Source organism: Dermacentor silvarum, chromosome 9, assembly GCF_013339745.2.
Source record: "Dermacentor silvarum isolate Dsil-2018 chromosome 9, BIME_Dsil_1.4, whole genome shotgun sequence".
NCBI lineage: Eukaryota > Metazoa > Arthropoda > Arachnida > Ixodida > Ixodidae > Dermacentor > Dermacentor silvarum.
In genome coordinates this window covers 132,218,283-132,234,340 of record NC_051162.1, presented here as the reverse complement: position 1 = coordinate 132,234,340, position 16,058 = coordinate 132,218,283, and the positions used below count along the sequence as shown (strand labels likewise).

The window sequence follows — 16,058 nt, the reverse complement described above, 5'->3', positions numbered from 1 at the left end:
TTGCATTGACGGAATGAACGCACACAAGGTTATAAATACACTAATTTGAGAGCGCCAGCAAACGAAAGTGAATGCAGCGATTCTAAACGCTGATAACAAATGCGAGAAGCTTTTCTGACGTCACAAGAACAGCACCCAAAACTCCGCCACCATTGACGCGCAAGATCAGTAGATAGAGCGAAGTGGGCTTCTCCCCAAAAGACCTCCTATTGTGGAGAAGCGAGTTTTGACGAGCGAGCTTTGACCAGCGCTTGAGGCCGAGCTATGCGTACACGCACGCAAGGATGCAGTGTACAGGTTATTACCTGCAACGCGAAGCATGTTTAGGTCATGTTTAGGCGCGAACCAGACATGACCACCCTCACAAGGCTAAATGAACATGTGCCGGCGTGATAATCACGATGGTCGGGATTACACTTGGCTCTTTTGCATGCTTGCAACGAACTAATACATTCATGTGAGAATTCTCATAACACAATATCCACATAAACAATTCGGAAAGAACCATCCGAATGTAACCGGAGCGCCTCTTTTCGACCATCCGAACAAAATCGAACTTATGGGAGCGCTATATATATTGTGGATTCGGTCCCCACCGGTGACAAGTTATATTTTTGTCAACTTTCATTTCCCCTTTCCTTCATTATTTTCTGCATTTGCAATTTCAACCACAGCTAATTACGCCTATGCTTTGCTTGGCTGCACTGCTTATCTTTATATGGACGCGACTATAAGGCGAAAGCCTTAGGTGTCTATGTTGGCGGTGACCTTAGCGAAACTGTGCATTGACGAAAAATGGTGGACGCCGCAAAGAGTAAAAACACGTCTAGAAATGCTCGGATTGACGTCACATTTCTCAGGGAGGTTCGCGTAAGCAAAGTAAATTAGCGGCTTTCAAATGAACATTTGGTACATTTCAGTCTGGGTGGGAATCGAACACGGGCCTCCGCGGCGCGAGACTCTTCCCTGAAGCCACGGTTGCTCCATGGCTAACTAAAGGTGTACCTAGTGCGTGCCTAATTGAACACGTCACGTGGTCACAGAAACGCCCTCGTGCGTTCGTCGCGCGTTCATCGTCGTATTCTTCCACAGCCGGCAGGCTTTCGCCTTCACGTTTTACAAACGTGTAACACTTGCTTATTATGTATGAACTTATACAGGGTGTTTCAGTCAACCTGGTCCAAACTTTAAAAATATGCAAATGGGTACGTAGCTGGTCAGAACCAAGTTAATTTTGTTTGCCGTTGCTAGGAGATACTCAGATAATTTTTTTTTTCATTCCGCCTAGTTAGATAATTAGTCTTCAATATCTACCTTCAATATCTAATATCGCTTTTACGCTCAAAAAAACACTTTTATGTATCCCGTACTGAGCAACAGAAAGCTGTATCGGTAGTTTTTCATGTTGCTCTACAATTTTCTCATTGACACAGTTAGTCTAATTATAATATTTGAGAAGTTGACTATTTATTAGGACTAATTATCTAATTAGGCGTAATTAAAGAAAATAATCTGAGTATCTCCAAGCGAGGACAAACAACATTACCTTGGTTCTGACCAGCTACGTACCAACTGCATATTTTTAAAGTTTGGCCCAAGTTAACTGAAACACCCTGTATATATGAACGAGAAGAAAGAAAACGAGGGGCCCGATTTTTATTATTTTTTTGGTCAGATCATCGGAAGCCAACAAACAGTGACACCAAGGACAGCATATGGAAAATTACTTGCAGTTCTTAACTTAATTAAAGCAATAATAAATAAATAAAAATGAAAGTAGGCTGAAAAAAACAACAGGACGCAGGTGAAATACGAACCCGGCGTCTTCGTATTGCGCGTGCGATGCTCAATTGGTGGGAGCATCGGACACGTAATGCGAAGACGAGGGTTCGTATCCCACCTGCGGCCAGTTGTTCTTTCATCCACTTTCATTTCCATGTATTATTGCGATAGCAATTATATGGAAACTCAAGGCGCATTTCTGCCATCGTCGTCGGCGTCGCCGTGATGTTCCAAATAAAGTCCAAGGGCGATAACATCGGCGCCGCGCCGTATGCTGCATGTACGAGTGAAAGCTTGCGAGGGCGAGCTGGCGATGGTGGCGCGGCCTCGCGCGCGCAAGGGAGGAAAACGTGGAGGAAGAGCGCCGTCTTCCGACGCAGCGGGTGTGTATGGCGCGGCCGCTGCCGTGTTTGCGACATGCTTTCTTTTGCATTTCAGTTCGAATGTTTAGTCCATTCGCTTTAAAAATGTGCTTCTGACAGTGATGCTGCCAGTTTCCCCACATATACGGATAACAGACAATGGAGCAATACGAAGTACACAGGCGTGCCCCACTCACAGGCACAGGATGTTGCCTCGCTTATGTACAACCAAATAACAAATGTTTTTCTGGGCTTAGAAGATATCCTATGTGGCGCTAAACAGTGGATTGCGTCGGCATTCAAAGGTTTGGTTCGCGCACAGCAAAAAAGCTTCGCAAACAAGTGAAATGGGTGTTTTCGAGGGCGGCCTACAATCATCGCGTATAAATTGGGGTCATAAAGGCACTATTTAAAATGTGGTAATTAATCACTTCTGTTAACTCAATAAGCGCTTCGGTATAATGAGAAAGACACCTAATCTGAAATACCAGTTGATTCATTTGACTGCGCCTTGGAACAACGTGTACAAAACATTTAATACATTTCCTATACCTCGTAAAACGGGCGTCATTCCCGGCTTTCCCCTGTGGCATTGACAACGAGGGTGTTCGCCATCTACTCATCGATTGCCCCAGACAGGCTACGTATAGACGGCAGTTAGAAAAAGAACTACACGCAAGTGATCCCCGCAAACCTTTCTCAATCGTAAAATTGTTCGGCCATTGGCCAGCCGAAACAGCACCGTGAAAAGCATTGAATGTACTCGAACACTTTTTTGAGAAAAGAAAGAAAAAAAACGTGTACTAAGTGCCGCAGTGGGTAGTTACGTAAGCGCAACCCAATTTCATCATTTGTATTTATGTGCACTTAATTGCTGTCTAATATGTGTGTCATATGCACTAATTGTACACTTCAGGTACAGAAGGTACCTTTGTCTCCTATTCCTTTCTTGAGATGTATCAAGAAAACTTAATAAATCAAATTAAATCAAATCCCTGTGCGTCTTGTGTGATGAAGCCCACTTTTGACTGTTGTGTACCTGTACGCGTAATATGTCATTTGTCTATATTCATCATCGGTGCACCTGTTAATCTTCAACCGCATAGGCTCGTGTGCATGTTCAGAATTCAGTACACGCGTATATGTCGACACTCAGTATACCGTGTGATGCAACTCGTCCTCGCCTTTTATCTCTCTATGCTGCAGGACTATAGGATATATGCCTGCTTCAGTTACGCTCTCTTTATCTAACTATGCTGTAGATTTCCCAAACCTGTGACGTTTCTTCTTATCTTAGAATATTCCATTATTATGTTATTAACCATTGTGTGAAAAGGAGTAGCTACCAAAATTATAGTCAAGTAAATATTCTTATTTTATTGTCATCTCCCAAAAACGTGATGGACGACATTTGGCGACAAATCCTCAATATTCTCGAAGTAGCCGCTTTTCATATCACATTTGACACAACTTGCTAGTTAGTAGCCTAATTATTCTAAAATAATTTTATTAATGTCGAAAATGAAAGATAAATTTTGTCTAGCAACATTCACTATACTTTGTCGCAAGACGGCCGCTAAATTTTTTCCGTCATGTAATGAACGTCATAATTGCTGCCATGGTTTGGCAAGTTCGGCCTTCAGTTGCGATTTTGTCCGCGTACAATTAATCTTTTCCCTCTGATCAAACACCACGGCTATAGAGAAGAGTGATTCTCACAACCGCAGCAATTTGAGCCTGTTGGTCTACCTGTGGTAAAATATTTGGAATTGCGCAAGCATGAGGGAAGAAAAACAACGAAAGACAGAGCGCTAACTGAAGAGTGATTCAAGTGTTTCGTTTAATTAAAACTCGGACTGGGCGAGTAGGTCGCACTTCTGGAACTTCGTTAGCGTGCGTTAGCCGGAAAAGAAAAATTAATTAGCAGAGAAACCCACCCACTGAACAACGTCAAACTTCCTTTTCCAAATTTCTCGCGGACGCAAACGACACCAGTAGCTCGGTCGTTGCTGTAACGTACCGCTCAAAACGCGGTACTCGGCCCATCAAAATGCAAGTGATTATCAGCACCGGTAGAGAACAAAAGAAACCGAAGGACCAGCGTTCACGAGGAGCTGTTGCATGAATGAAACGGTAGTGTCACTACCTGTTCTTTCTTATGTGCTGCCTCTAGATCTGACGAATGTAAGAGCGACGCATTTATCGTGTAGGATGGAATAACCGACAAAAATTACGGACACTCACTACGTCCCGTGACAGCGGCCCCTTCCCACTCTGTATATGCTTAACCGCATAGCGAGGGTGTACAAAGGCGAAGCTGACTTAAAAGAACCGGTCATTGTGCCTATTCATGGACCTTTGCCTCCCGCGCAATCCTCAAGAGGAGGCGCTGCCTCAACGCATGTCTTGATCTCAAGCGAACCGAGTTAGGCTAGCTAGGCCTACACACAAATCGCTTGGATTTAAATCTGACTTCGGCTAGCTACCTAGCGCATAACGGCGCAGTTACGATGCGGCTGTGTTGCATGACGCGTTTGTTTGTTTGTTTGTTTGTTTGTTTGTTTGTTTGTTTTTCGCTGGAGGGAAGAGGGACAGTTTTTCGAGAGATTTATGACCGTGTCCGTACAATCGTGAGGGTTGGTCGTAATTCGGTAGTCGGGAGAGTTGGCAGGTATGCCTATGTTATGCAACCCGTGTGCCTGTGACGCCATGTAAGACTACTCTAAAACATTAGGAACGAATAAGGCCAAGCAAATTGCGTTTGTGGATTCACTGTTGATGTCAGTCCACTGTGCGCCTTCAGCTGTGAAAAAAATCGAACGGCATCGCGACTTGGCAGCTTTGAAGTATGGCGACGCGGTAGAACCATCAAAGGCGATGCAAGTAAATGGACCGCCTGTCTATGATGAAGTCACAACTGAATAATGCGTTTAATAGGGCTGTTAGTTATGACGTCACTGTCGCCTCGCGCTTGCGTGACGTCCGCCGTGGCAGTATCCGGGGAGACCAAGATGGCGCGCGTGACAAGGAGAGCTTAACTCACCATCATGAGGCCGTACTGGAGCCTCTGCTTGTCCTGCGTGAGGAAATACAAAAACAAAGAAATAAGGTTCCTCGAATACGGTTCTAGATCTTGCACATTCCTCTTGAGATTGTCGTACATCGGGGATGGCTTTTCTAACAGTGACAGCGTGTACATCTAAGGCGTTACGGACAGTTTGACACTCGGCTCCTTGAGTGTAGAAGTTCGAAAGGTCAATGCAATAACTCCTCAGTGAGACTAACATCACTGTCCAAACGTCACCATGCAAATCGAGGCTTCTTGTCCCTCGATGACCTTGAGTACTCACTTCCTATACATGGCCTGATGACGATTGTAGTTTGCGACACAGTAGCAAAACCAGACATGGCACGTGCACATATGGCCACAAACGCGCACACACTTACCGCCATCTGCTCATTCCAGCAGCCCGGCGCTTGCGCCCGGCTGCCGAGCGCGGCAAAGGCCAGCAGGACAGCGACGACTACGACGACTGGTGCCATGGCGCGACTGGAGGCGTCCGGGCCCCGGGTCCTAGTCTATATACGAGGCGCCTTTCTTCGCGGCGTCGGGGAGGGGCCTTTTGAACCCCTCCTTTTTTTCGCGCAGTCCCGTGAAAGGGCCTTTGAGCGGGGCTGCAGCCAGCTGAGGCACCCATTCGCGGACGGTCACGACCGCGGCCCGCGGCCTCACAAAGACTCGAGGTGTCCACAGATCCGCGCTTTCACGGCCACTGCAGAAATCGCGAGCGGTTTGATCGCCGCCGGGGCCTGCTCGGCCCTGCCATTGGCTACTGTTTCCTCTTTCACGCGCGTCCCGACAAACGAGCGCGATGCGTGTAGAGAAAATGTTGCCCTCGGCACCCACGCTCGGCCGCGGCAGCTGCACGTCGTCCAAGGGCCAACGAGCGCTCGTTCGAAACACCCTTCCTCCGCAAATGGCTTAAGCATGGCCCACCAACCGAAATATCTATCGCGTCGTGAAAAGGGGCGCCGCTACTACTCGTTTGCGTCGGCGCCGCCAACGGTCGAGGTATTTGTCCAACCCCGCGGTAAAACGGCTGACCGATCCTCGGCGGTGTTTGCCTCGCCGCAGAGACACACAGCCAGGGGCTTGCTCTGTCCTTGTTTGCCCGCGGCAAACAGCGGTTTATTGCCCGCGCGCTTTTGCTGCATGGTCAATGTCGACCGAGGAGCTCCTGTGCGCATCTTAGTGGCCCACAGTCGCACGCGTGATTTCGTTCAGCGACGATGTCTGTCCGGCTCCGCGTTTAGGTCTAAAAGAGACGCAACATTCACCTGACTTTGTTCCCCGGCGCCTCCGGGGGCAGCGCGTCTCTCTTTAAAGAGGCTCAGTCCAGTTCAAATGAGGCGCATTGCTAAAGAGTGCATGCATAGCGAAAAATGCTGGTCTGTACCGGCCTTTAGAAAAGTCACCGACGAGTCATGTGCCGTCAAGGTATATATATAACCAGCACAGTAGGACGAGCCGGCAGGAAACAGGAGGAGGCCGAGATTTTAATGAAGATAAAGGAGGAGAACTCGGCTTGGAGAGCGTGTCTCTTGCCTGCTATACACTTCGCAGGGATAAGGGGCCGAAACAAGAAGGGGCAGATGGCAGCTGACTGTGGCTATAATACAATGAGCTACAATACACACGTTGTCCAATACGCGAATGTACACTGTAGGTGCACTACTCGCAGGAGTAATGTGTCCACACAAAACGTCCTCGCGCAAGCACATTTCACAAAGTCTTCCCACCCCACATGTTCTAGGGACGAGCGTCTATAAGCCCGTCTCACATATAGAAAGATCAGCGGAAAATTTATGACATGCACGTTGGGCGTAATCAAATCGCCTCAATGCGTTCGAAATCTTATCTTCTGAAAAGAGCCGGGAGTCCAGATGGTCAGCAGTAAATTTTAGTGCGTGCCCCGCAAAGTATCTGGTATATGGTCTGGAGTGCGACAGGCGCAACAGTCAGGGTGCCGTCCGTTACCGTTTGATCTTGAGAAGGTATCGGCGAGTGTACGCAATGCCGAGCCGTAATCGATGGAGTAGTGTTTCCTGGCCTCTCCGCAGTCGAAGTGGAAGGCGTAAGCGCAAACCCGCGTCAAGTAAGGTACTCATGCTGATGGTCGCGGGGTCATCCCATTGCCGCGCCATAGAGGCTTTTATGGTGTTAGAGAGCAAGGCGTTGATTTCATAGCGAGAATAGTCATCTGTTATATTGTCCCCGTCAGTCTGCGCAATTTTTGCATCTGCGTCAGCCTGTTCATTTCTAGGTATTCCAAAATGTCTAGGAATCCACTGTAGCCCGGTAATATGCCTATATTCCTCACTAAGCAGAGTCATAATGTTGTAAACCACTGCAAATGATGGTGCGCTATATTCGTTGCTTCACATAATTGCTTATCAGTTGCGGTGCCGGCTTGGAATAACAATATACTGTCCATGTTATGAGGACTTGCTTTAGTATGCAGCGAATTGCTTCTCGAACACCGGACAGCTCAGCACATGGGTACCATGGGGTGCACTTGGCCAACAAAAAATCGGGTATAGCCTGTATCAGGGACGCAACCGCAGTGGGAACGTGAATCATCTTGTAAGTGCTGCAGACGGTGTATGGGCGCTATATAGGGTACATAAATGGCGTAAGCAAATGCACAAGTTACGCGCCCACTAACTGTGACATGAGTTGAAATGTAAGCTTTATTAAGAAAGAACTCTTAATAAAGCCTACATTTCAACTCATGTCACAGTTAGTGGGCGCCTTACGGTCTAATCTTGCAATCGTGCTCGCTCCCTGTTCTTATAGTTGGTTCGCCGTGGTACAGGAGGATGGACGCGAATTGGTGTCCCTCTGTGTTGCTGCCTGAGTATCTTCACACGAATTCTGGATCCTGCATATCGAACGCAGGGGTGCCATTGCCGAGTAAGTGTGAAATTTCTGCAACAAACTGCGTACTTGTAGTCAATATAACTCCTAATGAGTATCAGTATGAGTTTGAAAAGTTATACCTACTATGGCATAGTGAGCTCTCTCAAACGCGATTACTCCCGTTCGGATCGACAACGGTACTGTCGAGATACAGTGGACTCTCACTTGAGTGAACTTCAAAGGACATAAGGAAATAGTTTACTTAACTGAAAGTCTGACCTGAAATAAAGTCTTTTCTCTCTCCTCTTCTGAACTTCTGACCATACAGCTACGTTCTACCGCCAGATATAGCCTTGGTACGCTGTAATCTTGCCATGACTACCACCTATCAGCCTTGACTGCTGAAACAACGTCGTCTCGAAATGACTCTTCCCCTTCTTCACCACTTGCCTTATCCGACTTCCCAAACATGATCTCTCCTGATCTTCGACTCAGCACGCCGACCAGTTACGTCATTTTCTCGCCTCGTTAAGCAGCATTTTTGACATGAACGGTCGCCCTTTAGGGCAGACCTCCGTTGCGAAACAGATAGGGCACAGCAGACATCGAGTCAAAGGTGGGAAATGCAATTTACGGAGTTATGGTTCATAGAGCGTAGCAGTTACGTTGCTGCCTATCTCATCGTTAAAAATATCTCATTTTCATTTACACTGGTGCTCTTAAAGCGCAAGAAGTAACAAAGTAGTCCAGAGAGTCTATGTATTCGTGCACTTCCTCTGGCACAGCTTGTTGTTGAGACACGAAGTCTTGCAACTTTCCAAGGCATTCTACAGCCTCAGCTAGAATTGCAAGATTTGAATCAGCCTCTGCCATTGCATCTTTCTCACCGCACTCTTCTTCGGGAAGAACACTGGAAACAATTTCCAGATCTGCTAGTTCAGAACGCGAAACTTCGTTAAACATATTTCAAAAATGAGCCCGAGTCCACTGATTAAGTTCGTTCAACTGAAATACTAGCTATTCACAAATTCGTTTAACTGAAAAATTTTTGCATAGAATGCATAGCAAAACCCCCGGAGATTTTGTAAAAGTTCGTTATTCTGAAATATTCGTTAAACTGATGTTCGTAGAACTGAGAGTTTACTGTATACACCTCTCTGAACGCCTCACGCATGGCTAAATCTACCTCCGATTAAGTCATGTCTGGCTCGACAATGGCACCATCTGTGCAAGTGATACATTCATGATCGAGTAATGGTTCCTGTAATTCCTCTACACAACGATACCAAAGTAAGGCACGTATGCAGTACGGTTGCAAATATTTGAGCGGTATTGCTGTAACATGTTTTCGTTACTTGCGGTTTTAGCAAGCGACACCCTCTGACTTTTTCGCGTCAAAATAATTCCCCTACTCATGTGGCAGCGGCTGAATAAGTTGACGTACTACATAAAAAAAAAAACATCCTGTTACCGAAAAACACCGTTCCTTGGTGTTTTTTTCTGATGCTTCTGTAAAAGTTTTGTTTGAATCATACTCTAAACGCTTTCAGCGTCGCACTGCGTAATGACTGCGTTTTATGGCTGCTTGTCTGCGTGGCGTTAACTTATAAACACTTTTTGAAATCGTTTAGCTTTCTTTGGGAACTATAACCGGCGACTTCTTCGTGTCTAACCGTTTTCTTAAGCCAATCCCGCAGATAGTGCAGTCTAACACAGAGGTGAAAACTGCACAGGGTGGTAAGGGGACCGTTCTCGCATTCTTTTCTCGTGACAGCTATAGCGTTTTGAGACTTGAAGATGGATACGATGTCGTTGTAGGCGACGCGCCCCTGGTTGCAGACGCAGAACGGGGGGGTAGAGCGCTCGCATCAGCTGCGGGAGGTTATCGTGAGATCTGTTTGTTCCCTGTGTGCGCGCGTGACACCATGCTTTTAACAGCGAAGCTGTTTAAGTCAGCCGTAATTTGTGGTTCGTATCAAGAAACTGCTGCGCCGTAGCCATGGCAACCAGGAGAGCGGAGGAGGGCGGCGCGGCGCACGCGGTCTCCTCCTCGCCAGATCCCTACCTTCCCGACCCCCACCTCTCTTCTCTCCGCGGCGCGCTAAGCCAGGAGAAAAAAAAAGGCGAAAGCTTGCACTAGGCCGCGCAAAGCTCAAGACACAGCGAAGCTGGCCGATGATATCGAGCGGCTAGTCTCCAGCGCGTTAGGCGTCGGCAAGCAACAGCGTTCTTGGAACTGTGCCAACCTTGGTTATCCTGCCTGCGTTTGCGGCATGCCAGGTACGCTGTCGCTCGTAGGCGCCGACGCGTTCAGCGCTATAGTCACGCGAAATGTCGCCAACGCGTTCGGCGTCGGCAAGCAACAGCGTTCTTGGCACTGTGCCAACCTTGGTTAGCCTGCCTGCGTTTTTGGCATGCCAGGAACGCTGTCACTCGTAGGTGCCGACGCATCCAGCGCTACTCACGCGAAATGTTGCGAAAGGAAAGGTACCTCTGAAAATGATCGCACGAGAATACCTTCCAACATGCGTAGCCAAGTTAAACCAAGTTAACAACTAGCAGCTACCAAGTTAATACCTAGCAGTAAGGGCCAGTAAGACTTGAGGATCGACAGTTTCGCTGTGCCTAAGCTTTGCACGACCGAGTGCAAACTTGCCCGTGTCACAAAAGAGCGCGTAATCCAAGCGCGCGCCGAGTGTCACGCAAGCCAGCGAAAGAACACGCCGGCCCCGCGGCAACTTCAGAGGGGGAGAGCGCATACGCCTCAAACAACAACGCTAACAACGGCGCCGAAACGTCTGGAAGAGACTCGAAGAAGCGACGTTAACCGGAGAGAGAGAGAGAGAGAGCACACGCGCGCGCCGAGACACCTTCTCACCCGGCGAGTCGACAGACATTACTACCACGTGAGCATACACCAACAGGATGAGTCATCATCCCCCCCCCCCCTCGAGAATGCTCCGACAGCGGCGGTCGAAGGTACGAGAAAAGACTCGAAGCTTTGGCCATGCTACGAGATCACGACACCGATAGGAAAGTTCGAGAACGCTTGTGGAAGCTATATAACCGCCGTGCGAGAATCAGAGGGTGAAATTCAGGGAGTTCAGGAGTTCAGTCCGCACCGGTGAAGTGATGTAACTTGAAGAGCGCGCGTCTGCGGAAGAAGGGGATTCCCCGGCAAGCTATAGTCGACGGGTTCATCAAGCGTCTGCATTTCCAGAAGAAGTTCTTTCTTCGAGATTTGCCCCGAGTTACGCCGAGCTAGATCGTCCGACTTCAAGACCAACACTGGTGAATACGATTGGACACTTAGTGTTCCTTTTTTATTTTGTGCTTTACGTGTTGGACTCTTAGTGTTTGTCGTTAATTATTTTGAATACCCATCTGATTTGTATTGTGTTGTGTCTAGCCTAAGTGTGCAAGTGTGTGTGTGTGTGTAACTGCCTTGTGTGAAGAATATTTTGTTGTGTTTTGACAACTCTGGGCTCTGACTTGGTCTTTGGACAGCAACCGGCGTTCGCTGGCGCACCAGAGGGCCCATTCTTAATTGTCCTTGCTTTCGTGGGATTATTTTCGGAAGCTGATAATTCGGCTTTGGAATTTGGTCCGGCGTCTGCACCTCGTTCACGGGGTCTGTGACAGCCCGTGTTTCTTAAATTTAATTATTAGCGAATGCCTACTGCAATATATATTTATACGGCCGATAAAACTACGAACCTTGCTTCGTCTTTCGGTCGGGACTGTGACATTTTATAGTATATTTACGAAATGGATCGGTGTCGATTATACCAACGACAGATTTCGCCAGACGATTCCAGTCGCGACAAGTCTGTGGGGAAAATGAGGTGCTATATGTATTCGTATTGTGGGAGGGAACGGGGTGCTTAATTTATGACGATGGTCCACTCAGGCAGTGCATATTAGGTACGTTTCCGGCGCTGGGCGGAATCGAACCTGCGTCGTATATATTCAGACAATGACCTCCGAAATTTGCAAGCGCTGGCAGGTCTTGCTCTGGCCATCCCATTCGCAAGGAGAGAGCATAAGTGCAGTGGTGGACGTGGTTGACTCCTGCGCACTGCCGCGCTGGCACCCAAGGGCTCATGGCACTCATTGGACAAAATAGGTAGGACAGTAGGCAAAATAATAACAAGAGATTGGTGGCGCCTCCCACAACCCCGTTTCAAAGGGGACGCTCATAGTATCCATCCATCCATCTTCTATCCATTTTATCGAGAAGGCTTTCCCGCGCTCCGGTACTGTTGCTGCGGCTTGGATGAGGCATGAAAAATATGGCTCTGCGCTTCATGATACCTTAATGATTAGAAAATTATGACTCAATGTGTACCAAGGGCAAAGCGCTTGTTGGCGTTCCTATTAATTCTCAAATGACGTTTATTTTTTAACAGCGGAGCTGTTTAAGCTGGAGGTTGGCCCGTATAGCGTAGACCAGAAACTGCGCCTGGCGATAACGTCACTGCGCGTTGCCTAGCAACCACTTGGCACAGATGCGCCTCGCTTCTCCGCCGCTCCGCACCGCCGCGCCAAGCTGCTACGACCGCGCACCTGCTCCGTCTAGCCATGACGTCACTTCGCGTCGCCTAGCAACCACATGTGCCTCGCTTCGCCTAGACATGTCAACGCTTCGCCAGGCCGCGTCTTGAAGCGCGTCGTGCGGACAAGAGAGAATCTGCGCGTCGGCGGCGAGCCGATCCGGAATACCGTGCCGAAGCTGCAGTCGAGAAGAGGCGTCGTCGAGTCGAAGATCCCGAGTTTCGATAAAGAGAACGCGAGAGTGCGTTTGAGTATCCAGCGCGTCGTCGGGATAGCGACCCTGGCTGTAGCTTGGTCGATCACAAGCTCCGCTGTTTGCTCCAGCCTTGCACCCCTAGTGCAAGCTGCGCTCATATGTTTCTGCACACATACTCACATTACATTCGCGTGGGTATGTAGAAGTGGTATATCTCTGCAAGAGTTCGTCATGAGACGGGTAGAAAGTATGATACAGCCATCAACTATGCCCTTTCATCGCCCTTCTGAAATATACGTATCTAGTGTTGGCTTTGTTAGCGAACGAGCAAGCCTAACTCGCAGGATTATGTGCGCCAGTCGATCCAAAGGCAAATAGTCAAGGTGAAGTGTTACTGAAAGTGCAAACACGCAAAGAATGCTTCAGCTAAGGTGCAGGAAGCTTTACGAAAGGTATCATCCGTGTGTTGTGCGTGCGTTTGCGTGCCAATGCCTGCTGTAGTTTCAAGGCTAAATGGAGCGAGAAATTGGGTGCGAAACGAGAAATGATAAATTATGCAATTATTTACTTATTTATGAGCATATTATAGTGGCCGCCCAAGGAGGTATTGTCATAATTATGAGCGGTATGACTCGAATGGTAATTACACCGAACCAGAAAGTCAATTTCACCCGGAAGACGAAGCATTGATTAGGTTAGTCGTTTTATCAGCTGCATAAACTGCTGTAAACATTCGCTTACTAACTAAAGTAACTACAAGCACGTTGTCACGCTTGCGCGGGGAATCTCACAGGGAATCTCACTCGATGACCGCGGACATTCGCTGTCGGAATGATAGCGCGGGGAAGGGCAGCAGCAGCAGCGAGCGAATTGCCCTTCCTGCTGCAACTCGCTTCAACGCGAACTAAAGCGGCGAGAACACGGCGCACACGAAGCCATCAGCCCTCGGCGCACCTATTAACCCTCTTCGCGGAGCAGTTTGTTCTCGAGAAACGAGATGGAGCTTTCGGCGGCGCGCCGCACGTTGCCTCAGCGGTAGCGCACGAATGCGAAGCCATTACTTCTTCTACCCTGTTTATGTGCGATCAGGTGTCAGAAATGCAACTGGGTTTTCGCGCACGCACCGTGCTTCATTCAGGCTTCAAAATGTGGAGTAGTGTATTGAAGACGTGGGCAGTAGTTGGCTGCAGAAATAATCACTGGTATATTAAGGAATGGAATGAATATGTGTGACCAAGTTCACGGACCCTCGCTACATACGGACAGCCTTTGTTGCCGGCCCTTCTCGATGCACGATTTTCCTCCTGGATTAAGCATTTCACTCATCCACCTGATTTGTGTCGCTAACCTCCAAAGAAAATACTTCAACCCTGGAACGTCGGAAAGAGTGAGTATACCGCTCGTTAAACAATAACAAAGTGAGTAGCGCCGCTTCCTGGCATAGTAAGTTTCGCGCACGTTATCTTCACACATTGCCCCAACTCGCACGCAAACTTACACCCACTATATTGCCAACGTATAAGAATGTGTGAATGGGTGCACACTTGAATCAATGAACCAAAGCATGTGGGACAGCCTCTACACCGACAGCACACGAATGGTCGAAGCTGAATGTTTCATGACGGTCCAAAGGGGTAAGCGAGTTACCATAGCGTTAATACATCTTTGCTACAAGCTATTACGAAGTACAGAACAGCTACGTTCCAAGACTTGTGTGCAGCAAGAACAAATCTATTGCAAATGAGCACACCCACGAGCGATTATACGGAAAATAATCAGATTGTGACCGCACCGACGAACTTCACAGAGTCAGAAACGTGACAAGCCGCTGCATCAAAGTATTTGCCAAATAAAGAACGAAGATCAAAACACACCGATCCTGATTCATTTCATAAGCGGAATGGTTGGATAGCTCTGAATAAATCTTTAGCCTCGATTTTAGAACAAGCACCATATACGCTGCTCGCGCCGTTTGCACAAAGCTTAATGAGCTCCGAAAGCGCTTTTACATGTCCTCTGAAGATGTGGCTTCGTGTCGTGCACCCAGTTAGCGTCTACGATATCTCCTGAAATAGAGTTTCCTGAGCCGCAACGGGTGTCATGTACATCCATTGTAAACACGGAGGCAACGGAGGCAGTTGAGGCAAGCAATAGACGCGTCACCACGTGATCAAACATGGCAGCGCCCACGGGATCGCCGCGAAAAGGGTCAATACGGCACATATGTAACCAGCGCAGATTGCTGTCAATATAGCGCCGGCGCGGCCGCGCTCAACCGCGCCTATGTAACCGCGGAATACAACCCCTCCCCTGCTGCCTTATGGAAGACGGCCGCTTCCTCCCCTCCTTCCTCTCTTGCGCGCTCGGCGAGATCGAGCCACCATCCCTCTCCGCTCACCCTCGCAAGCTTTCTCTCGCACCTACAGCATAGAGCACACAGACGCGATTTTATTGCACTTTACACGGAACATCACGGCGACGGCAGAAATTCGCCTGGAATGTCCATATAATTGATATCGCAATAAAATACTAGTCGCTCTTCCGCGACCGGGTCTGCTTAAGGCATGTTTATTTTATTGATTAAAAATATATGTTTATTTATTGATGTCTTACAGGCCATCAGGAAGGCATTGGGTAAGGGGAAAGCTACGTATACATACGGATACATCGATACAAGCGTTATTCAACAAGGCAAAAAAAAAAAGCATGAGTGTACTCCTTATTCGCACGACGTAATGGTGTGCAACATCAATACAGTTGATACAAAAAGTACAATTGAAATGAAAACTAAGAACAAGAAAAAAATACGCACTGTAAGATAATAGTGAATATTACGTACGCGAAGATCGCCACATCACAAAGTATACGGATTCCACTGACTTCTTTGCTGGGGAGCGTGTCGAACGGGACGGCCGTAGCAAAACCTGCCAGCGCGTGCAATCTTCAAGGCCATGGCGTCATGCGCGAACTTCGTCGCTGAGCAGGCTGGCAGGGTGCAGCGTGCCCAGTAAGAAGCACATGAGAGGATCCACGGTACAGCTCACTGTATCCACGGTGGGTCGCTACACTGCTTTAATGATAATCGCATTAACGTCGACTTTTATCCTAAAATGAGTTCTGCCGTTTTTCTTTTGATGCAATGCATCAAAGGGACCATTGAGCGAAAAAGCCGGCGTCGTCTGTAGCAGCGAAGCGGCTCTGAATTACATCGGCTGCGACGCCACGTCACGAGCGCGCCTATTCG

The 16,058-nt window shown here is 48.1% G+C and overlaps 1 protein-coding gene across 1 annotated transcript in view; it reads right to left on the bottom strand.

Annotated features, from left to right (window-relative positions):
- The window catches only part of LOC119465001 (uncharacterized), an 8,264-nt gene extending 2,532 nt beyond the window's left edge, over positions 1-5,732 (bottom strand). The window contains exons 1-2 of the mRNA XM_037725848.2: positions 5,592-5,732; positions 5,188-5,220 (exon numbers count right to left, since the gene is read on the bottom strand). Coding sequence (XP_037581776.1) covers positions 5,188-5,220; positions 5,592-5,687 — 129 coding nt within the window. The 5' untranslated portion in view covers positions 5,688-5,732. The remainder of the gene's footprint in view (positions 1-5,187; positions 5,221-5,591) is intronic.
- Positions 5,733-16,058: the final 10,326 nt, after the last annotated feature.